We start from the raw sequence: 23104 nt of genomic DNA, 5'->3' as shown, positions 1-23104 counted from the left end.
GGCTGGCTGACACTGCTAGGCTAAAGATGAAGGGATGTTGAAGGAAGTTCCATTTGCGATGCTGAGATGAACTTGAGATGGATGAGGAGAGTCAGGGAAGTCTGAAAAATACCAGGCTGATTGTAGAAGAACAAGATTTTGAACTTTTTTTAATCAAAACAAGGCGTGAGTCAATTTGTTGCAATGTGAACTTAAACCAAAAATGTGTCTGACGTCAGAACACTTAAGACCCTCTCATGTTTTCTAAACTGTCAGTGGAGCGTATTTGTTTCCAAATTATTTGGATACTTGCAGACCTCCGTGTTCTTTGGAGCTCTGGTGTTCTCCAAAATGAAAATCATGTCTATTTAGGGTTTGTAACTACCAACAGCAGGCTTGCACAAATGTGCAAAGTTCTGGAACAAATTTGGACTTCCTACACAAGAGACCTAAAATCCTTTAAACATGCAGTTCCACGAATCAAGCAAAAACATGGTTTGTTAACAGGAATACAATTTTCTTTGAAATACATCAAGTCAGATTAAAAAAACATTGAAAAATACTGAACTCTTCTTTTGGACACACATCACACGCTCCCTCTTGATTACTGAAATCCCATTTCCAGAGCAAGAAGAAAAGAAAGTACTTTTTATGCTTTTTACAATTCGTGAAAAGTTTTTATTATCAGAATGCAACATTGAAATAAGTTGTTGGATCAAGAAAATTCAGAAAAGGGAGTGTGTACGTGGGTGAATTCGCTAGGGCCACTCTCGGTTTCAAATATAGTGCAAGGATATTATTTATTTTATGTGTACACAGTTCAGTACGTGTGTTTCCATTTACTGTCACAATAAAGAGTGCCAATTTGTACATGTATGAACACATGCTTGCAGTACAGAGTATAAAAATATAATTTATTTATTAAATTACACATAAATATAAGATACAAATGTATTTTTAAAATACAGATAAGGATATTCACACTTGCATTGTGTACATACGAAAATACATATTTTAATATTTAACATACACAGACACATTTATGATAAATGCAACTGATTGGCAATGCCAGTTTTCCGCGATAGTTCCAGTTTTCCATAAATATGGAAAAAAATAAAGCTTCAAAGCAACTAGCTCTGTCTTACATCTTGTAACAACTTGTTAATTTCCGCAACCAGCTCACTCGCGTCCATGAGTTCATGTTTGCCCTCACCGAAGTGATTGAGCATACTGTCAAAGTCATCTTCCTCATAGTTCTCTGGGATCTCCTCCATGGCTGGCAGCCATTTTGAAGTAGGTTGCACCCCTGAATGTATCCCCAGGGGTGGCACATTATTGTTTGTAGGGCACGGAAAATAAGAGTTTGCTGCCCACGCTGCCACCCCTTGGGGGTAACTTACAGTCTTGGCCGCCAGGTGCCCTTTCCGGCGCTCCAAAGAATTGGAGCAATCCAACTCATTACATTCGGTGTACGCGTCCATGGATGGCGGTAAAAGGCGCTGGAAGACACTATTCATTTCTGATAGGAGGGAGGAGGAACAAACGTCCGCCGCCTCCTCGCTCTCAGAGTCTTTCCCAAAGGTTGAGAAGCTCTTCTTCTTTTCATTGGTGTCAACGGTGGTCAGCTCGTCCTCGAGCTGTGGTTTTTGCTGTGGCTCCTGCTGCTCCTCTTCCTGTTGCTGCGGTGACTGGAGCTCCTCTCCAGGAATGAAGAGGTTGCACCTGTAGTCAGAGGTGGGAGATGGCAATGGAGGCATCCAGCACTGGTCCGAGTGTCCCAGAACTCGACATTCATCCGTGCAGAGTCTCATGGCTGTGGGGAAAGGACACAAGATCATTAATTCCGCAGCTCTCAGCAAAGACCTCATGTTATTGTAGGCTGCAGGCCTATTGCATCATGGGAAAAACACACATCAACACAGAAACCTATCAAAACTGCACCGGGGGAACCTGCTGCAAAAAAGACCCGAATGGGTTAATGACGTATTCTTAGTTTGATTATTGGGAGCGCGCGGGCACAGGTGCTGCGCGTGCTTTACAATTACACTGAGATTCAGGCTCAAAGAATCTGCTTATGCTAAGGCAGGGTAACGTTTCACCACGAGTTCACAAAGGCAAACATATTGCAGTTAGAAGCCTCTGGCAAAAAACTGTTCAAGTGAACACTGTAAATTATGTGTGAAAAGGTTTCAGCATTCAGTCCGCTCCCAGCCAGCCAAATGTCTCCCTTCTGTCCTCCCCTTGCCCCGCTCTGCCCTTGCACTGTTCTCTGTGACACTGCAGAGCAATCTGCTCCCCCCCCCCCCCATCTATCTCCATACGCTGTCCAGCTGCCGCTGCCTCGTGAGCAGACCCTCGGAGCCCGACCCCCGTCCCCATTACTTTCGCTTTACGTCTCCTTTTCAGCTTGCTCTTTTGCCCCTGCGGCACTAGATCTGACATTTTGCCTTCCAAAGCGGGCAGGTTTGTTCATGAAAATGTACAGCACACACACATTAATAGGAGTGGGGTGATAGGTGCAACTGGCTGTCGTGGTGACATGGCATGTCCTATAGTAGCTGTATATAGGCCTGTGCAATTTTTTGTAACACTGGTATAGTCTCGCGTTATTGCAGAATTCTGCGTCACACCGAGTGCTGCCATTTTGCAGAACATTTAATTTTGTATGATTTTTGCCCACTGGAACGCTAGTTTAAGTACAACACATCTTGCAACAGGTATTATTTCCATGAACAAAACATTTATTCTCCTCGAACCAGTATCCAGCTAGGGGAGAAAGGTTACTCGAGATACCTGAAAAATTTATTTCGCGAATACATGTTAATTTTACAAATGTTATGTTGATTTTTAGGAAAAATAATCAGAAATTTTGCAAAGCCCTGCATGAGTGCAAGCTTCGTCAATTAACATGCCTCTGCACCGGTGAAGTGTTAAACAAATCAAGAAATGGTGGGTGGGACATTTGTCATAAATAAGGGCGAACGTTTTGAAATAAAAGACATAAAAGCCACTTTGGTGGTGAATTCTTTGCTCTGCTTCGCCCGATTCCCCCCATGTCTTTGTATTTTCGAGCCTTCCATACATCCATCCCTGCCTGGTAGCTTTAGTTCCCTGCAAGTCTTATCAATCAGACATGTATGGCTGACCAAATGTTCTATGTGCAACAGAATGCATCTGCAACCCAGTGTGCCCCTCCTTGTACCACGAGGCTTATTATACAGACAGCGCTGATGGGGGCGCACTGGTCGCCCTGGCTCAGCTCGCTGGGGACCAGGGGGCCGAGCCCAGACAGAGGCATTAACAGTGAGAGGATTCGAAGAAAGCGAAAGGGTGACAATGGGAGGCCAGATGGCTTTGGGGCAGCACAACATGCTGCTACATGGAAATCAGCCTCCATCTGTGGGACCCTAACAATGCAGGCAAGAAGGGACCGGGGCGATTTTAGAGGTTATTCACCTTGGGCCTCTGTGGATTAGAGTTTACAGCATGTCCCTGAAGGCTGCGCCCGGCCTGACATTATTTTACAGAGTGAGATGTCAGCATGCCTGTGTACACACAGAAGGCAGGCATGATGGGAATAATAGAGGAGATGGGAAATTAGCATAGGTGGCTGGAATCACAGAATGTCAGAGTAAATGAGTGAAAAAGCTGCAGGGTGCCTTCAATTAAAATAATGCCTAGCTGGATATCTTCCACATCAAATTACAAATATTGTGCCGAGGGATTAACCCGATTATGAAAACGTATGGTACAGATATAATGCTTGCCTGCTTCACAAATGACACAATGTCAACACTTTGCCCGTGCTCCGCAGTGCCACTTGATTCTAAGAGTGGCCAAAAATGCATAAACTGCCCCAAACCCCTCTAAGGTTTCATGACAACTCCTGGTACCCACAGGTGCAGTGCATCTCTGAAGTACCTAACCAACCTGGCACTGAAAACACATAGGGCCTGATTCAGCGTTTAATGGATGGGTTACTCTATCACGGCATAATGGATATCCTGTCCACGTTATTACAAACGCTATAGGATATAATCAGGGCCACTGGAATTATAGGCCCGAGTAGGACCAAATTATACAGGAGGGTTGACTAAATTATGTGTCAAGAAAAGGCAAATGATGCAGCATAATATAGCTCATTTAGTGTTAGTAGTACATCATTATTTTGGAACTTTTGCATGTGAACACTATCTGGGCAAAGTTATCACATCATTAGTACCAGTATGATGCACAAATATAGAAATAAGCAACAGAAAGGTGACCAGTCAACCTTTACGAAGGGCCATCTACTGAGTGGCAAAACGTGTCACCTGGCATTTAGTAACTTTTGGTCTGTTTGAGCAAGAAACTATTTACTTTGTTGAAATCTGCAGATAATGCAGCAGACGATGGATTGTGGCAAATGTGGCAAAACTATTATTATGAGGAAAACGCAGCAACCGCAAAAAGTACGTAATTTCAATGGCCCTGGATATAATGCACTTGTAATACAGCAGACATGATACCTGTCAAGTTGTTACGAAGTAACCCATCACCCAAACTCTAAATTAGGCCGATTGACTCCTATCTGCAGGGACTCCTAATTTACAAATCAATGTAAAATACTTTCCTATGACACTGATTAAAGGTCTTCCCTTCCAACCTTGAAGGCATCCATGTGTTATCAGACTGCCACCACATCACCAGCATATATTTTTGCTGGAAATTCTCTCTCATGTGAACTGTGGGAAATATTTAAAAAAAAATCAAACAGGCTGCATCTAATACTGCCGAAACTTTACAATCTCAAATTTCGAGACTGAAAGCCACCATTGTGCCAGGCAAACCAATGGGAATCTGATTTCGTCCCTATGTACCTTTTGTATAACATAGGTAAGGTGATGTGTGCTCTTCGATAAACACCAATAATGCTCAAGCTTATATATCCCCAAATGTCTGCCTTGCTAAGGGTGCACCCCCTCAACATTTATTGTGACACATTCTTATTCATTAATTTGGCATGTCACTAGACTAGAAAACACTGATATAAATGTAACCAAATCAATGTAGAGAAGCTATAGATATCAAACACACACACACACACACACACGTAGGTCCTAAGAAGCAGGTATTCAGTTAATGGTAGATGTTAAATCTCTTTGTTGATGTTCTCTGCTCTCATACATTTGATAAAATAAAATGCACAAATTCTAACCAAACTTCACAAAAATGAGTTTGAGTACGGCACTGCAAGTTAGGATCAGAAAGGGGCAAAGTTGCAGTCTATTTGTATAAACTTCATGAGCTTTGCAAAGTGATAATCTCTTGAACTTTAAAATAAGGGAGGAGGGACAGCTTATGGGCATGTGTAGTAGTGTGAGTCAACCTTGCCATTCAGGGATGCAGCTGGACCACTGCTACTCTGTAGCAGCAGACCATGATTCCCAGACCCTGGAGGTTCTGCCCTTGGAGAGCATGAGTGTCATTAGTTACTAGTGCCCAGTTGCCAAGTGCCAGCTGTTTACTCACTGCCATTAAAGGAAGCCCTGAACTATGGAGAGCAATTCACCCCTCTCAGGTTCCAAAGCTGCGCCTTTCATGCATGGCTCTAGCCCTTTACCTAACAATTGCCTTCCTGGGCAGGACACACAGCTGAATGTATGGGTACCTATGAAGACAGGGAATTATAGACTTCACATTCAACTTAATCTCTCAATTCAAATGGCAAAGTTTCTAGCTTTTGCCCATCCTTGCAGGGCCCCTTGTCAGGCTTGGTGAGAATGAAGTGTTAAAAATGAGATCGTGCAAGACATATCTTTGGGAATGTCTGCACAGACAGCTGGCATTCTTCACCTTTTATGAAATGAGTTAATTAATTGACTTGCACTTAATTTGAAACTAAGATCTAATTAATCGTTGCTTAGTTATAAATGTTTTAAAGACATGCAACTGCTGCACAATGAATGTGGTTCCAGCATGCCACTTATCCTATAAAATCAGTATGAAAAACACAAATGCCTTTTTGCAGTCTTTCGTTGGTTCCATCTCTTCATATGGGCCACGAACATAACTTCCTTTCAGAAGTGTTTAAATATTAGCTTCAAAACAGGCATTAGGACACATATGGGATGTCTATATTAGAAACCCACTCAGTAAAGGATTGAAAATGGCTAATTTTAGTCAAAAATAATCTGCATGGACATCTGCTCACAGTTTCTGCGGTCTACTAGTCTACACTGAGAACACTAACATGGAAGAAGCGAATAAATTACCAGGGGAAATGGAGCATAAGGTTGCAGCAACACATGTAAGGTCTAAAAAGAAAAAATGGGGAGGACTGATGGGAGAATAGTCGTACTAAAGGGAAGAGGATTAAATGCAGAGAAGAAAATGGGAACACATAGTGTGAAAGGATGGGTGAAGATAAGAGAAAACAAACGGCGTTACAGAACTGTGGATGGTGAAACCATAGGTGTTGGAGGATTGCATGAGAGAATGAAAGAGAGAAAAGGAAGGAAGACAGTGGGTGATGTGACTCGGTGGAAGATGAGAGATGGATCTCACATAACAGAAAGATAACATAGTGAGTGAGAAGTGGAAAGAGTTGAAACAGAAGGCTGCAGAAGAGAAAGTGAAGGGACCAAAGCTCGATTTTGATCTCAATAAAGGCACCACTACCCAGGTCTAATATTCACCAGCATCCTTCCTTAATATCTCCCCACCCTTCCTCTCATAGCAGAAATGGCAACTGTCCTTAATTACATATATACAATTACAAATAGAGTTTTGCACTCGATTCAATTTTTATGAATTCCACAACCAGAAAACTGGTACTCATATCTATTATTAAACAAAGAATATTCATAATAGGTTGTTTATATTGCAAAAATGAATCAAAAACAACTGTTGCAAAGACAGTACAGTAATATCAATGTGCTGTGATAATAGCACATGTGCAAGTGACAAGAGTGAACAAATTATATAGTGAACAGACAATATATCCATACATCTATAGACCTACCTACTAGGACTCATTGCATCTAAATCCAGGCAAATGCTAGTTTCAGATTATATGTAATTCAACAAGGAATGAGTCGTCAGGGTTAGAAAACGGTCAATGTTTCAGCCCCACTGAGTGATTCAGATGGGGTCTTCTTCAGGGCAAATAGCAGGTAGCAACCTAACTGGCTGCTACGGGTCGTGCTAAAGATTAAGCATCCAGAACGGGGTCAATATGACCTCTTAGTCTGGCCAAATACTCTAAATGGCTTACTCTATCATCCAGCGTTCTCAATCGTGCACCAAATGGTCTGCCATGGCACTAACCACTAAGTTAACATAAACACGATATCATGGATATTCTTGAAAGGGGGAAAGAGTAAAGAATCAGGAAAGTAAGGAAAGACAGGGAATGATGACTGGACAAAGAGGAAACCTGTGAGGTGATGAAGGAATAATGCTCTCTTTTTCCGCTCAATCTTATTTTCTATTTCTCATGCAATGCTGATGTTATCAACAGTGTCACTCAAAATACACTCAAGTTTTATTTTGTTTAACATAGTTGAGGAGACTAAGTTCAGATTGCATGTCACCTAACATTACATTGATAAACTCTTGTTACACATCTTCTGATATAGCTATAACTGAGAAGGTCACATCTTTTTAAATGCATTATTTCAACAAAAATTGCAATGAGACATATGAGTATACACACAATTCCAGGACATGAGGTGAAACTAAAAATCGTGAATAGAAAAACATGTGGCAAACAAACCACAGTATTTATTTATTTATTTGGACATTTTTAAAGCGCCTGGTGACGCCAGAAGGCGTGTCCCCGCGCTATGATAAGTGAGCAATTGCCATCCCCCCCTCCCCCAGGAACTACCTGCTAAAAAGGAAAGTTTTTAATTTTTTCCTAAACAGGGCCTCTGATGGCTCAAGACGCAAGTCTGGGGGCAAGACATTCCAGCACTTGGGAGCAAGGTATCTGAAAGATCTCCCCCCCATCCGCGCCTTCCTAACTCTGGGCACCACAAGTAGTCCCGTCTGAGAGGACCGTAAATTGCGGGTGGGCTCATAGTGGGACACCAAACTCTGAAGTGGCACAGGGGCTTTGCCGCTCAGAATGCGATGGCACGTTGAGAGGGCCTTAAACTCAACTCTCTTCTCCATCGGAAGCCAATGGAGAGCTTGGAGAGCGGGTTTAGAGGGAGACCTTCTCGGGAGTCTTAGCACGAGCCGTGCTGCGGCATTTTGGAGCACCTGAAGGCGCCCCATGACCTTGTAGCAATGTAAACAGCTTGTTTTTATTCTAAACGTCAACCCATCTTTATAAAGTATTTGGAGCAGATTTGGGAAGCAGATTCTTATCCAACAATATCTCTATCACTTCTTCACCCCACTCCACCATATGTTTCTCTTGTCCGACTCCAGTAAATTGTACTATTCAACTCCCCAATACAGATAATATCCCTTTAACAGTCTGTGTGGGTGAAAAAGACCATTATAGAGTCCAATGCACCCCACAACAGGTTAATACGCTATCCTTTACTATACTTCACTAACTTTCTTTCACTTATAGCTTAAATATGTTTGCAAACTCTTCTGATCATGTCAAGTTTACCATTCATGACTCAGTTTCCATCACTAGTTTCTGGATGTCTTTCAAAAAGCTGGAAAAGTAAGCGTGTATAGAATTTCTAGACCACAAATCCTCTCTTTGAGGGTGGATTGGAAAACATCCCTAGATTTAATGAAAGTGGTTTGTGAAATGAGTGGAAACAATGATCCTGCGGAAATGTGGCTGTTCGTAGAGCCTTCCCACAAATACAGCACATGCTGCCAAATTAATTTGTAAAAAGGGAGATTCAGCAAAAATGTTGGCAAATTGATAGGTAAGAGTCTAACTTTCTCAACACAGCACAGCAAGTACAAATACATAAACGTACCTGCCACAGTTTTAAAACACATCATCCACAAACAGCCTAAGGAGGGTGTGCAAATGTTCCAAGGACTACCTTACACAGATGTTGGCATGCCCTATTCACATTTAAGGATGCTCATTCTGAGATGTCCAGTGGCAAATAAGGCTAGCCAAAGCCTGTCATATGCACTGCAATACTGGAAGTGAAGTGGTCCAAATCTGGCAGGCCTTTCATCCACTAACCAATGTTCTGTGACTGCCAAAATCCATATTTGAGGCTCACTTGCACCACCTTGAAGTGGGTGTAAGTGATGTGCACAGCCACCAAAGAACCAATGTTGCAGCCTGTGTGACATGACCTTCCTACTAGGAGGCATGCCTGTGTGCATCCTTGACACTATGCAATATAGTTTACCATTACAAATCCCAATTATGACAAAATACATTTCTGTGAGTGACTAAGGCTTGGCGAGATAATTCAGGCCTATGTCTTAGAGGCCCGTTGTGGCCAAGAAACAGGCATGGCAACACTAACTGGTTTTCTCAAATTCTTCATAAAGGGCCAAGGTATTTGAAAATGGAGATAACACACACTTAACACTTGAAAATACGTTGTGAGCAATACCTCAACCTTCTTCACTGGGCCCAGTTTCCCACAATGAACACAAGCCCTCTTTATTAACTTTGGGGGTGTGCATTTGTGAAATGTTAACTTTAAGAAATGGATTAGAGTGATCTAAACGCACATAAATTTCACATAATAGGCCTACAAATGTCATTCAACTCAAAACAACTCCCCTTCACAAGAAAAGCTTTTTGCTCCAAAGTTTGTTTTAGTCACCAGATAGTGGCAAACCACACAACTAGAAGGCCTTTTCACTGATACTCAATTTTTATCTTGTGAGATGCAACTTTGAACTGGCATCTGATTGGCAGAGGGAATTCCCACTATTAAGCATGTGTGTATGAAGTCACGTAAGCTCTGCTTTGAGTTTCGTATAAATATGGCAGAGTAAATATTGGTCTTTGCTGTCTACTCTTGCCAGAGTGTGAGTTGTATATTGTTCCTGCTAGCGTAATAAATGGCTTAAAGGTCTGCCTCTGACTCCTCGCACTTTAATTTGTTGGTGGACAGAGTGGTGATAATCAAAATCGTAAACATGCGCTTTCCATACATTTGGGTGTATTTGTGCATGATGTCGTAATGACCTTTTTTACACATTCACATTCCTTCAGAAGCATAAATGTGTTGCCAAGATTGCTTATCTCAAAATGTCATAGGCAACTAGGCACATATGTTACCATGTATTCTGACTGGGAAAAAGAAGGGGGTAAAAAGGGGGAGTGGAAGAGTACGATGGAGGAGATGAGAATTGAGAATAAAGTGATGGACATGGAAATAGTAACTGATGGCAGATGTTGCAAGAGATGTGGATGACAAAGATAACTGATGAAAACGGGTGATGAGATAAATTTATAGGTAGAAATCAGAACAGAAGACAAGAGGGCAACAGAGAAGGATGTTTATTTAGAAAATATTATTATGGGGTCAGAGAGGCCTGACAAGATATGGAGAAAAATGAATGCAGTGATAGGAGCCATACTCAGTGAAATATTTGCCATATCTTAAGAACAAGTAAATGGTTGTTACCTGTGGGAATTCTGTGGCCTTCTGCAAGGAAAAGATCACTAAATCCTTCGCCCAGAAGCCGGTCTATTGGAGAATCTCTGCCCATGTCATAATCACTGTCCCCTGCTTCACTGTCACCCCGGCCGCTGTCCTTCAGGCTAAACTTATCCATATCTTGGAGGGCATACCTGTGGATGCAAAATACAAGAGGTCAAGCACACATCATATAGAACCCATATTATATACTCTTAGTCTTATCTTGGGGCTGGCTTGTACCAGTTTAGGAACTCACCTATAACTCCTGGAATATTTGTTTCCTCTGAAACTGGGCCTCGGCTGATACTGGCCTTGGTGGAGCATGGCAAGCAGTTGAGAGACCTTTGTAAGAAAATGAAACAACAAGTTACGAAAAGAATATGAAAGGCCTCCAAAGGATGCTGTTTCTTTTGAAGGTTACTTCTCCACATATACGCACATGCATTAAACATTTCATAGGAGCAACATTAAGAGACATATTGTACCAACTTGTCACGAAGGGTTTGCATTACAATGTTACTGAGACAAATCTAAATTTCAAACAAGTGCAAGCTTCTTATGTATAGACTGAGGTGAAAGACATGAAAGCAAGTTGTTGCTGCAAAGTATTCTGGACTTTAAAAATATACATTGCAATAGTAAGTAGGAACTAGCACAAGCCCTTCTTTCCCTTCTCCCCCTATGACCTCTTTATCGCTAGAGTTGTTTAAGCTGTTAACGCCAAGGCAAGCAACATTTACCATAGATGAATACAAAAAAATTCCCCATCACGCTTCAGGGTGGACCTCAGGCTCTGTAACTTTCAGTAGTGCCTAGGAAGCAAAAAGATGCTTTCCCAACAAGGCCACGCATGTGACTCCATGAAAGTAGCCATGATGGTTGACCAATAGGTACAACATGGCAGCCAGAAGGCGCTATCCTTCTGCAACTTTTCAGATAAATCCCCATAGTCAAGACTTTTAGGTCTATGGGGATGGATATTTACTTCAGACGTTTGCAAGCAGTGTGCAAATTGGACTAAATCTTGACCTCCCCGGGCATTCTTCATTGATTTTTAAAGTAAAGCTTGCGGGGCAATGAAGTTCTGGGCCAATATGGATGGCATGTGGTCAGATTGCAGAAATAGGCCACCGTTCTTTGCAAACTTGCGAGGAAATTGTTTCAAGATGTTGAAGTCCCAGGGAACAGAACATTTACAGAGAATTTTGCACAGTGACAAGTCAGGCTAAATGTTGCCCTTCTCGGGCCTTCCTATTTGCTTTTATTACAACACTTAGGATTAAACGCATAGCTTGCCCAGACATTGCTATCTGCACTTCAAGGCACTAGCGGGAAAGAAGGCCTATGAAGACAACATTGCACTAGCCGGAAGTTAGGCCTTTTAGCCTAAAGAAGGCCTTTGAAGGAATCATTGCACAAGCCGGAAGTTAGACCTTTTAGCCTAAAAGAAGGCCTTTGAAGGCAACATTGCACTAGCTGGAAGGAAGGCCTGTGAAGGCAACTTTGCACTAGCTGGATGGAAGGCCTGTGAAGGCAACATTGCACTATCCGGAAGTTAGGCCATTTAGCCGGAAGTAAGGCCTGTGAAGGCAACATTGCGCTAGCCGGGAGGAAGGTCTGTGAAGGCAACATTGCACTATCCGGAAGGAAGGCCTGTGAAGGCAACATTGCACTATCCGGAAGTTAGACCTTTTAGCCTAGAGAAGGCCTTTGAAGGCAACATTGCATTAGCCGGAAGTTAGGCCTTTTAGCCTAAAGGAAGGCCTTTGAAGGCAACATTTCACTAGCCGGAAGTAAGGCCTGTGAAGGCAACATTGCACTAGCCAGAAGGAAGGCCTGTGAAGACAACATGGCAGATAGAATCCTCTCTGCTATGTATATCTCTGCAGTGTCTTCAACCTGCGACTTCGAGTACATGGAGAAAAGTTCTCAACTAGAAAGAGAAGGGGATATTATTCTGCGATGGTCCTTTTTAAGCAATATATTCTTAATCTATAGTTGCACGTGCAAACAACATAACTGTCAAAGAGGAATTACTAAACACAGCATATAACGGTATACAGGTATACAGGTCACATCTTACATTGGTTCTCTTGATAAGTGGAACAAGACAGGCTCATAATTAATACACATGAAGAACACGAGGTTCATCGAGCTCAAGCAGTCCAAGTAATTGCTTATTAAAAAATGGATCTTTGAAAAACGAATTTCAATTCAAACGCTCTTTTCAGCATTAATGCCAACAAACTCTAGCTTATTATCCTTTTAATAGTAACCGAATGTCAGACCTTGCTTTTATTTCTTGAATAAACATAGTACCTACTACAACATCTTTAAGACACTGAATATTTTTTAAACAAAACTGTACACGAAGTCTATTCCATACTGCATCTGCTTCGACTGTAAACAATACTCTAGCTTGACAAGAGATTGAAGCTCTCCCTGTCCAGCATCAGTGGATGACCTGACCTACTCTGCTGCTGAGAATAAACATGTACCCTCTTACTACGTGTACAATAAAACAGTCCTCTGATCTTTCTTTTAACTTCAGAAAATCACCACAAGTGGCTGAGTTCTCACAATAACCCAAGCATCTAATCTAGCCTGTGTGGCAACAGACAGGGCCTCAAATAAATAAGTGACTATGAATTTTGATTCACAATTCCACAATGAGTTTATCCCAATATTACAGTGTACAAAGTTTTCAGCACGTGCACAAACATTTAAAATAAAAATTGATAGCAAGTTGCATCAATACTCGGGTACTTACAGCGGGTCTTACCTCAACGGCGGGAGTGGCATGGGTGAGCTCTAGCGAGAAGTTCTCGGGCACATGGTTTGAGGAGATGGTCACCAGGCTGTTGAGGGACTGCCGGCTGTGTTGACTTTGTCTGCTGCTCATTTGCCCCCTTTCCAAAGTTGGCGATGATGATGGCGATGACCTGTGGTGAGATCTGATGGGTAAGGTGCCGTTCAGAGTGGGCACCAGCGTAATGTCCCCCTTGTGGATCTGTCGCGATGGCCTCTTGGGGTGGTGCTGGTAAGTTGATTCTGCCACACGACAGTTGTATGACCTGGTGTCCTTTTTTTCTCTGTTGCATCTGGTGGCAAAGATCACCATGATGACCAACAGGACGGCACAAATGGCGCCCAGAGAAATGATTATTATCATGGAGACATCCAGAGAGGCTGTCCTGGTGTAGGTGGCTTCGGTGCTGGAAGCACCGTAGGAGGTTTCGAAGGCGAAGCACTTAAGGACAGCTTTGGCACTCAGTTGAGGACTTCCTTTATCATGAACAGTCACGAACAGTTCCCATTCTGTGTAAGGAAAGGATTCCATGCTTATATTCATGTAAATATCACATGATTTAGGGTCTATTATAAAAACGTTGTCCTCGTTGCCTGCTGTGATTGAACAACTAAGCTCAGAATTCATACCAGAGTCTCTGTCGTTGGCCCTGATCTTGGTGACAAGGAAGCCACTTTCGACATCTTTGGGAACTGCGATTTCAGCAGTGTTGTTCCTCAGGGCCGGACTCACAATAACAGGCGGGTTGTCGTTCTCATCAAGGATGGTGAGGACCACGGTGGCGTTGGTCGAAAGCTGTGGCTCGCCTCCATCTCTGGCCTGAACTACGAAAGCCACCTGATTCACATCTTCGTGATCAAAAGTCCTAAGTGCATAGATGGCCCCATTGGATGGGTCAATAGTCACATAGGTGGAGATGGAACCCCCTAAGATATGGCTGTCCAGGATAGTGTAGGTCACCAGGCCATTGTCCCCTCGGTCTGGGTCGGTGGCCATAACCGAGGTTATGTAGGCTCCAGGGGAGTTGTTCTCGGCTACCATGATTTCGTACCGGCTGGTCTGGAAGCGGGGCGGGTTGTCGTTGACATCATTGAGTTGGACAGTGAAGTGCTTGACAGTGGAAAGGCTTGGGATCCCCCTGTCCTCTGCTATCACAGTCAGACTGTACTCAGACCGCTTCTCCCTGTCCAGCGAGGCGTTGGTGGAAATTAAGTAGTTGTTTTCGTAGGTCTTCTGGAGTTTGAAGTGGCCGTGCCCATGAAGCTTGCACACTACTTCCCCGTTCAGGCCTGCGTCCTTGTCCTGCACCCTGACCAGGGCCACAAACGTGTCCACAGGCGCCGCTTCTGAGATGTAGGTCACATCTTCCTTGCCAACAGTCATCAGGTTGATGCTCACTTCCGGTTTGTTGTCGTTGACGTCCACCACGTTGATGATGACCTTGCAGTGCGCAGGGATGGGGTTGGGGCCCATGTCCTGGGCCTGGACGTCGATCTCGTAGGACCTGGTGGCCTCGTAGTCCACCGGCTTGAGCAGGGTCAGGTGGCCCGTCTCCGGGTCCACCTTGAAGGTCTCCAGGATCTGTGGCGACACGTGGCTGCTGAAGGCGTAGACGATCTTCCCGTTGGCACCTTCGTCGGGGTCGGTTGCGTTCAGATCGATGAGGAGGGCGCCCGGCGCGGAGCTCTCGGGCAGCTGCAGGGTGTAGGACGGCCGCTCGAAGGCCGGGCTGTTATCGTTGGCATCGGACACGGTGATCTTGATGACGGCGGTGCCCTGCCTCTGGGGCACCCCCAGGTCCGAGGCGGTCAGCTGCAGCTCGTAGCCCGCCTGCTTTTCGCGGTCCAGCTCCTTCAGCAGCACCAGCTCGGCGTACTTGGCGCCGTCGGTGCGGGAGCGCACTTCGATGCCAAAGCAGTCGGCGCCGGACAGCGCGTAGCCCTGCAGCGCGTTGTCGCCCACATCGGCGTCGGTGGCGGCATCCAGCGGGATGCGGGTGCCAGCGGCCGCGCTCTCGGACACCTCCAGGGCGATCAGAGGGCGCGGGAACTGCGGCGCGTTGTCGTTGATATCCAGCACTTCCAGCTCCACGTGTAGGATGCGCAGGTGCTCGGTGGGCAGGGTGATCACATCGAACTGCAGCGAGCAGTTGGCATCGCGCTGGCACAGCTGCTCGCGGTCGATGCGCCCGGCCACGCTCAGCTCGCCGCTGTCATCCCGCACCCGCAGCAACTGTGGCCCGCCGCGCTGCATGGCGCGGAAGCGCACGGCCGACGGGTCGGGCAGCTCGGCCAGCAGGGCGGCCACGTCCTCCGAGAGCCGCGCCACCACGGTGCCCGGCCGCTGCTCCTCGTAGATGCGGTACTTGAGGTTGGTGGCCCCGGATCCCCGGAGCAGGGCCAGCAGGAGGCACACGAGGGGCAGGAGTCCCCGGGAGATGCTGCGTTCACTCATCTTTTTCCAAAGCATCCTCGGCATGCGGGGGACTCACACCACGCTCTGGCCAAACTCCCTGGGCGGCTTGAGCCCAGCGCGCATTGGGTCCCCAGAGCCGGGGTGCTGGCAAAGTCCCCTCTGCAGAACAAGCGAGTCCGGGAAGCTTCCAATGTTCAGCCGCGGAAACTTTCCCTCCTCTTTCTCTCTCCTGTGACTGCTGCCCGCGAAGGGCTGTGTCGGACCCCAGGAAGGATGCTGCGGCTCTGGGCTCGCCTCTTCCCTGCTGCAAGGCTTGTCTTTGGAGGAGGAATCGCGCTCTCCTTTGCAGCAGGTCCGGTGCCCCTGCTGTAGCTGTTCCGTTCAGCGCTACCCTTCCAGTGCCCACCTCTTCACTGCGGCTCCCAAGCCTGCTCTGCTGCTTTCCCTCCAAAGACTGATCTCTGCCCTTCCTTCTCCTCTGCTGACACGCAGACTAAACCCCCCTTGGTCGCCCGCTCCAGACTAAACTCGCCACAACTTCAGCCTTCAGCTCAGACAAAGCTTCTCGACTCCGTTTTTTTTGCCAGGCTGGTGCTGAAAGTGCGCGCGGCCAATCACCGACTTGGTGGAGCCTGGGACGGCGGAGTCACAAAAGTGCAGGAGGGAAAGTGGTTGGAGGGGGCGGAGGAAGGGAAGGGAGACGGGGGGTGGCCATGGGTCCCTCCCACACGGCATTCACTTTCTGCGAGTGTGCCCCAACAAAGGGGAGACAAATTACTAGAGAACAAAACTTTAACAACAGCCCCGTGTCTCCTTTATTTTCGTGACACCGTGGATTGTTATCTGTGCTATCAATTCGTTTTCTTTCTCCCCGCGACCCTGGACTGTACCTCCCTTATCCAAAGTGTAAGAAAGGAAAGTTTCTGTGGGGAGACTCAGTTCAAGCTGGGGCTGTTTAGGTAAAATCCGCTAATCTGCCGCATTACCGACTTTATTTGTTTGCGTCGTTCTCCACCCTTCTCTGTAGAATGTCGCATCTTTCACCAAACCTGCCCCCTCCACAGTACTGATGTAGTGTTATGTTTCCAGTATTCGACTAATCGTACAGGAAAGGCATGCATCTGGATAGATGCTTTCCCGGAGTTTTTGTTGTTCACGAAGAGTCCATCCGGCTGGGCTGTGCGTAAAATGGAAGCGTCTTGGTGTCAGCGGACAGGGCTCGTTCGATGGACCTGACATATGTCAGAACTGCACGCATATAAGAGTTGGGAGACGGAGTCTGTGTGTATTTTATTGCAGTTTCAAAAGAAGCAATTTGTTTGTCCACGTCTAGTGCAGCTCGTGGCGCAACGCAATGCTAGCAGACATCACCTTTATTATATGTAATCTTACTGCACTTTCTTAAGAATATATAGGGTGTCTCTGTAGCTACTGTGTTTGGATAGCAGTGTGGCACAGCACATTTTGTTATCTTCACTGATCTATCCAGATCTCAGCAAGGAATCTGTATCCCTTCCCGATGCGCAGCGGGACAATTGCGCCCCTCCCAGCGCTCGCACTCCTGTTTGGCGATCAAACTAACTGGCTACCAAGAGAAATATGTGTCACAGCTTTTGTGGGTGTGCTGGTCTGCCCAGCCCGCGTAACTGGGCTTCTTCTAACTCCATAAAAAAAAAGCCAGGACACGTCTCTTCTTTCCCTCCCCTGCCTCATGCGCTCTCCAATGCATGTGTCTGGCACCTCACAGCAGAGCCGAGGCTGATGCAGGCAAGATGTGCCCCAACCCCCGCTCTGCCGTGGCCAACAGGAGGCCCCGTGCCCTCCCCTCCGAGCATTCAAAAGCATTTTATAAGGCATTGTGTTCCCAGTCTTTTCTCCTGCAGAGACCAGCGCCGTGTGTCCAATGGCGCACAATAGCGCTGCCAATAATGACGGTCTTTAGCGCCAGCGCACGAGACGCGCGCTCTGCCCGTGAATTAAACCTCTTCACAAGTGTGCAGAGCTGCTGATCCCCAACGCCGGAGAGCCGGGACCCGTCCAATCTGCTGTCCGGAAACACCACAGCCATCTGCTCACCTATAGTCAGCAATCCTGGCTAATAAACAGCTATGCGCACACCCAAAAAGAGCAAACAAATTCGGAATGATGGGCTGGCTGAGCATAGGGAAGGCACGTATAATGCAATTCCATCAGCACCGTGCTTATTGTTTTAAGCAAATAGAGGTTTCTGTTAAGGCGTAACTTGCGACCCATAACCTAAATGTCTACCAAATATTAAGTGCCTTTGTTAATCCGATTTTTTGAAACATTCTTGGCTTTCTCTGCAAGAGTGTGCGCATGATTAATTATTCATGCCAGGAAATAGTTCCAGTGGCACTTACTAAAATATTAAAAATGTCGTGTAAATGAATACACACCCATATGGTGTGGGGGCTGCTGTGTTACTGGGGGAGGGGCGGCTGCGTTCTCGTTCCTCGTAGCGCTACAGATCTTTGCACTCTTCGCCTTGTTTCTACCCACTACTTTCACCAGGAGAGAAAAGTGAGTGGGGCCCCCAGAGCCACTTAAAGCAAACTCCCGCATCCATCCTCCAGGTTCAGAAACACTTCTGCGGATGGCGCGCTCCTCTGGTCTAAGGGGAAGTACTGAGTGCATCTGTGCAAGGCAACGCGAGACTTCTGGAGCCCTATGTAGGTAGCTTCACTAAGAAGCAAATAATGTCCCTTTTGGCCTGGATCACTCTGAATCTACCGGACTTACTTCACCATCCGAACCCCCAGCACCCCACCCCGCCACAAATAAAGTGCTGCTCTTCCCTGTCTGTCCAGTACTCTAACATTGCAGGGGTCGTCGCTTCAAAAGTGAAGAGTTGAGTTCTCTGCTTGAATGGAATCTCTGATTTAGGGACTGTCGGTTGCTTCTCTGAGTAACATCTCTGTATAATTGACGGTGCGGGCGTGTGCTGTTTACCTCTGCGAGTGAAAAGGGAGCTCCCTCCGCAGGGCCTTAGAGGAGCGAAGTCATCTTTAGGCAGAATGAAGAAACACGGGCTAATTACCCATTTCCCACAAGACTGCAGAAACCGCTGTCCCCAAAGGATTAACAAACAACATTACAGACATTATTGTTTGCTGCAGTGGCGTGTTCTTCATAGTCCACCCTTGCTTGGATTCAAAACTAACGCCCCACGCACACCCCACAAACGGAAACCGAGCATTAAGGGCGCAATACAGCCCTGTGGCTCAGGGCCCCTCTCCATTACAGGGTTCACATTCGGTCAAACGCCTTAGAACATGTGTGAGATACAGGAGTGATTCGCAGGGGCCCCTCGTCATATTCTGCTGGAGGACCCGTCATGTTGTGCTGCGTCACCCCCCCCACCCCCCCATTCCCTTTGCACGTGCACACCATGTGGGTCAAGCCCCATTCTGCAGCAAGTGTCCCCTCCCCACCACCTCCGGTAGCCCACAAAGTTCACCCCCACCTCCCTCTGTGTCCGGTCAGGTGGCAGGACCTCACCATTTCCCAGATGCTGCGAAGAAATATCTCCGGACCCCACCCACTGCTCTGGCCCAGCCGGTGCGATGAGGCATAGCTGGCATCAAATATGACCCAGCAACTATGAAGCTGAGAAATGGGCATGGATGCGGCCAGCTGGAGGTTTGAGCTTGTGTGAGACAGAGTGAGCCCTCGTGCCAACATATGACTGTTGCAGGGAGCCTCCTTTACTTTCCCAAGTAGAAGCATATTACAGCAGCCTCGTGCTTTCAATGACGTCACTTCGTATTTTAGAGATATGTTTTGATTGGTGCGTGTTTGTATACAGTATTTGTATGCAGTGCGCGTTCTGTGTGTGGTTGTATGTACGGTGCTTGATTTTTGTAATAGAATAAACGCCAGTGCCCCACCGTTTTCTTCAGGAGCTCACGGCCTTTGCTGTCAAAGGTCGGGCACCGCGAGAGTGCCTGATCTTGCGTCCACCGCTTTAATCCACCACCAGCTGCCCCCTGCCTCTTTATCTCACTCTTTGTTGTTCTTTTCTATCTGATTTCCCCTTTTGTAACGTTTCCCCCCTCTTCATCTTGTTGGCCTTTTTTTGCATACTTCTCTCTCTCTCTTGCTTTGGATAAGGGTATGCAGAGGAAAAGTAATTTTAGATCCTGAAACATGAGTGCAGGTGTGCGCCACCTGCCACCACCGGTTCAAATTTACCAGGGTGTGTGTGACATGACAGTGGTATTGTGTTATGCGTGAGTGCACGTAGAGTGTGCTACGGTATTCACGCATGCGTTGGTTGTGTTTACTATTGTGTTAGGGTTGTTTTGGATTTAGAAATGCTGTTACGTGCATGAGCGCGGTTTCTTATGCCATCGATGGTGCAGGTGCAGCCATATGTAGAAAATGTGTGCTTGTTGAAGTTTGTGTGTGTTTCCTCTGCGTGCGTGTATCTGTAAGAAAGAAAAAAACATAATGCATATCCGATTGCACGGGCTGTGTTTGTGTATTAGAGCAGACGATTGGCAGGTCATCATGAACACTATTTAATAAAATCAATATGGCGGTGAAGCTGGACACGTGCTTTTCACGACGATGTCCTGTCAGGTTATTCATACTTATACCAATTAATTGATTGAAGATAGGGCACTACTTCTCCGATGATATTTAGTGGATTTCATACCCCACATCTTCGCCTCCGCTCTGTTCGCTGGTCGCTGCAGAGAGAGCCCCCCTGCTCCAGCTGGGCACGAGGGTGTCTGTTGCCCCTCCCGCCCCTCCTTGGCCATTCCCACAGCCTGTGAAAGTGTTCGCAGTGAATGCCCCCCTCAGCCCCCCCAGGCCCACCTTTGACACGGCAGGCTTTGCTGACAATAGGGGGAGAGGCTCTCCCACGTGCAGGGCGGCAGCAGGCCCTCCTCATGGAGGGTCCGCCGGGGAGCGTTGTCAGGCACGTGAGAGGAGGGTAATCTCACTGACCCCTGCGGCTCACACCCCCTCAGGCACCAAAGGGCTCCCGACATCTGCAAATAAAGCCCACACTTAAGAGCCGGCGATGCTTCCTTGCAAAACAAAGGCCGCAGTCAACATTACAGGCAGACCGTGTATGCCCCCTCCCCCTTCTTTAACGAGAGCCCTCAGACGTCACCAGGAGCGGCCACTACACAGGGCCGGCTCCTTTCTCTGCACCTGACAATAAAACTTCTCAGAACATTCTCGAAGCTGTCTGAGCACACTTCTCTCAGACACACACATGCCCATTGTTCTTCAACTTTGATGTGTTTTTTTTTAACTTCTGCACAACACTTAGACATTTCCAGAGAGGAAAGAAACCTAAGTACTCCACACGCTTCTTGAAATTATGAAAGAAAATGCCAAATACGGATGAATCTAAGCATATCCGTCAGAAGTTGTCTCCGAGTAGCAGCAAGGCGGCTGGCGGCTTCCGGTACTGATGAGAAGTTTCTCAGCGGACATAACGCGATCTGATAAATCAAACGCACGTTATGTACAAAGTTATATATGTCAAAGAAGAAACGGGCGACCGACAAAAAAAGATAATGTAGTAAAGAGAGTTATGCATCAGGAAAGACGGCATCACCCCACGAGGCGGCACAATGTACAATGGGGCTCTTTGTACCGGGGAGGAGATGAAGGGCCGGCGCGGGCCTTTGAACGTCATCTCGCGAGCAGATAAAGCACTTAACAGGGACCCTGGAGCCAGGGATAAGAACTGTTTGCAGAACATCAATCACACTTCGGACCACCAAAGTAATGTGATCCAGGAATGCGATCAACGAGGAAAAAACTCATTTTCAAAGAAAAAAACGCACCAAAATGAAGGAAGTCCAACTTCAAATTGTTTGTACTTTGCAACTATTTCACGCATGCACTTGAACAACTGTCTGAATTAAAGATGGCCTCGCTGGTGTCAGCATCTTTGTCAATTCATACGCATCAAGTCAATAAGGCACACTGATTGAACACTGTGTGAAATAAAGTAGGCACTGGTTGCTTAAAGCTTAGTTTCTTCAGACTCAAAATGCGCATTCATTAAAAACTAAGTATTTTTTCCTTCCACTGTGGTGTAGATGCTTTTAATGATTCGACTTACTTCAAGTTTATTTGAATGCAAATGCACCTTTCAAGGTGTTAAGTACTGTCTGCATACTTGTTAGTACTGCGCCTGCCAACTATCACTCTGTTTAACAGTTTTTTTTTCTCTCCAGGAGGCAATCGCCATATACCTGAAAGAGGATAAACTGCATTGCTTTCTAGGAGGTAAATAGACATGGGGATAACTAGACATTGTCTGGATACCGGTGCTAATTACAAATATGAGACAACATCACAAGTAGGGGCATGACTGCACAGAACCATGCCCACATCCAAATTAAAACGAATTCACAGAGAGTTATGGTAGATAAGACAACGTATACAGATAGCGCTCAATCTCTTTTGTTCCACTCCAGAAAAATAATGTTCTCAGCAATACAATGAAAGCAACCACTGCCTATCGCATGAAATCACACTTCACTAATATGCCGCTGTTGCATTCCAACACCCTTCCACCCCACACAAAATACACCATTGGAGCAAATTATTCTACCTCATAGTCCTTTCGTCTCACTCCATTTCTCTCTGCGGCAGCATATAGCAGGACAAGAGCAGAACTCTGATCTGCACCATAGAAACCAAAACATTTCCTGCATAGGCCACACCACAAACCACCACCCTTTCAAACAGACACACCTCAAGAAATTGAAACCTTTCCTAACCCACGATGACCTCAAGACAGTAGTCCAATCCCTAGTTCTCTCTAAAATCGACTACGGGAACGCCATCCTTACAGGGACTCCAAACACTCACCTAGCCCCTCTAAGGGCAGTGCTGAACATGTCCGCTCGACTCGTATCTGGAGTTAAAAGATTTGAACACATCACTCCAGCTCTCAACTGCCTCAATTGGCTTCCCATGGAAGGGAGATGTATCTATAAACTGGCCTGCATCACGCACGAAACCCTTCACTCTCCTGCCCCCAACTACCTAAATAACAAACTGATAAGAGCAGGTCAACCCAGAAACTGAGAAGCTTCAACTGTCTCCTTCAAATTCCTCCGAAAATGAAAAAAAAACACCCAATACCGATCGTTCTCTGGCAACGCTCCCAGGATTTGGAACACTCTCCCTGGGGTCCTCAGATGCAACCCCTCCTTCTCCTGTTTCAAAAGGGACCTGAAACTCCATCTCCTAAACAAATGCTTTCAGGACCAATGTCAACTTACCTGGACTACTATATCCAAGTTGTCTCCTCTCTCCCTCGGCATTCAAG

The 23104-nt window shown here is 46.1% G+C and overlaps 1 protein-coding gene across 2 annotated transcripts; it reads right to left on the bottom strand.

Moving 5' to 3' along the window:
• Nucleotides 1-625: 625 nt before the first annotated feature.
• On the bottom strand, nt 626-16410 carry PCDH18 (protocadherin 18). Of its 2 annotated transcripts, none has more exons than XM_086962153.1 (4): nt 13324-16410; nt 10810-10895; nt 10539-10705; nt 626-1792 (listed from the first exon to the last, which is right to left on the bottom strand). In XM_086962153.1, exons 1-4 carry the CDS (start codon nt 15838-15840, stop codon nt 1110-1112), a joined length of 3453 nt encoding a protein of 1150 aa, XP_086818279.1. In that variant the 5' UTR covers nt 15841-16410; the 3' UTR covers nt 626-1109. The 2 variants fall into 2 exon arrangements, with proteins under 2 accessions (XP_086818279.1, XP_086818280.1); XM_086962154.1 differs by having other exon boundaries at nt 13336-16410.
• Between the last annotated feature and the right edge of the window lie 6694 nt (nt 16411-23104).

Source organism: Lissotriton vulgaris, chromosome 3_1 (genome assembly GCF_964263255.1).
Source record: "Lissotriton vulgaris chromosome 3_1, aLisVul1.2, whole genome shotgun sequence".
Lineage (NCBI taxonomy): Eukaryota > Metazoa > Chordata > Amphibia > Caudata > Salamandridae > Lissotriton > Lissotriton vulgaris.
The sequence above is the reverse complement of the archived record's forward strand: the minus strand, read 5'-3'. Positions and strand labels throughout refer to the sequence as shown.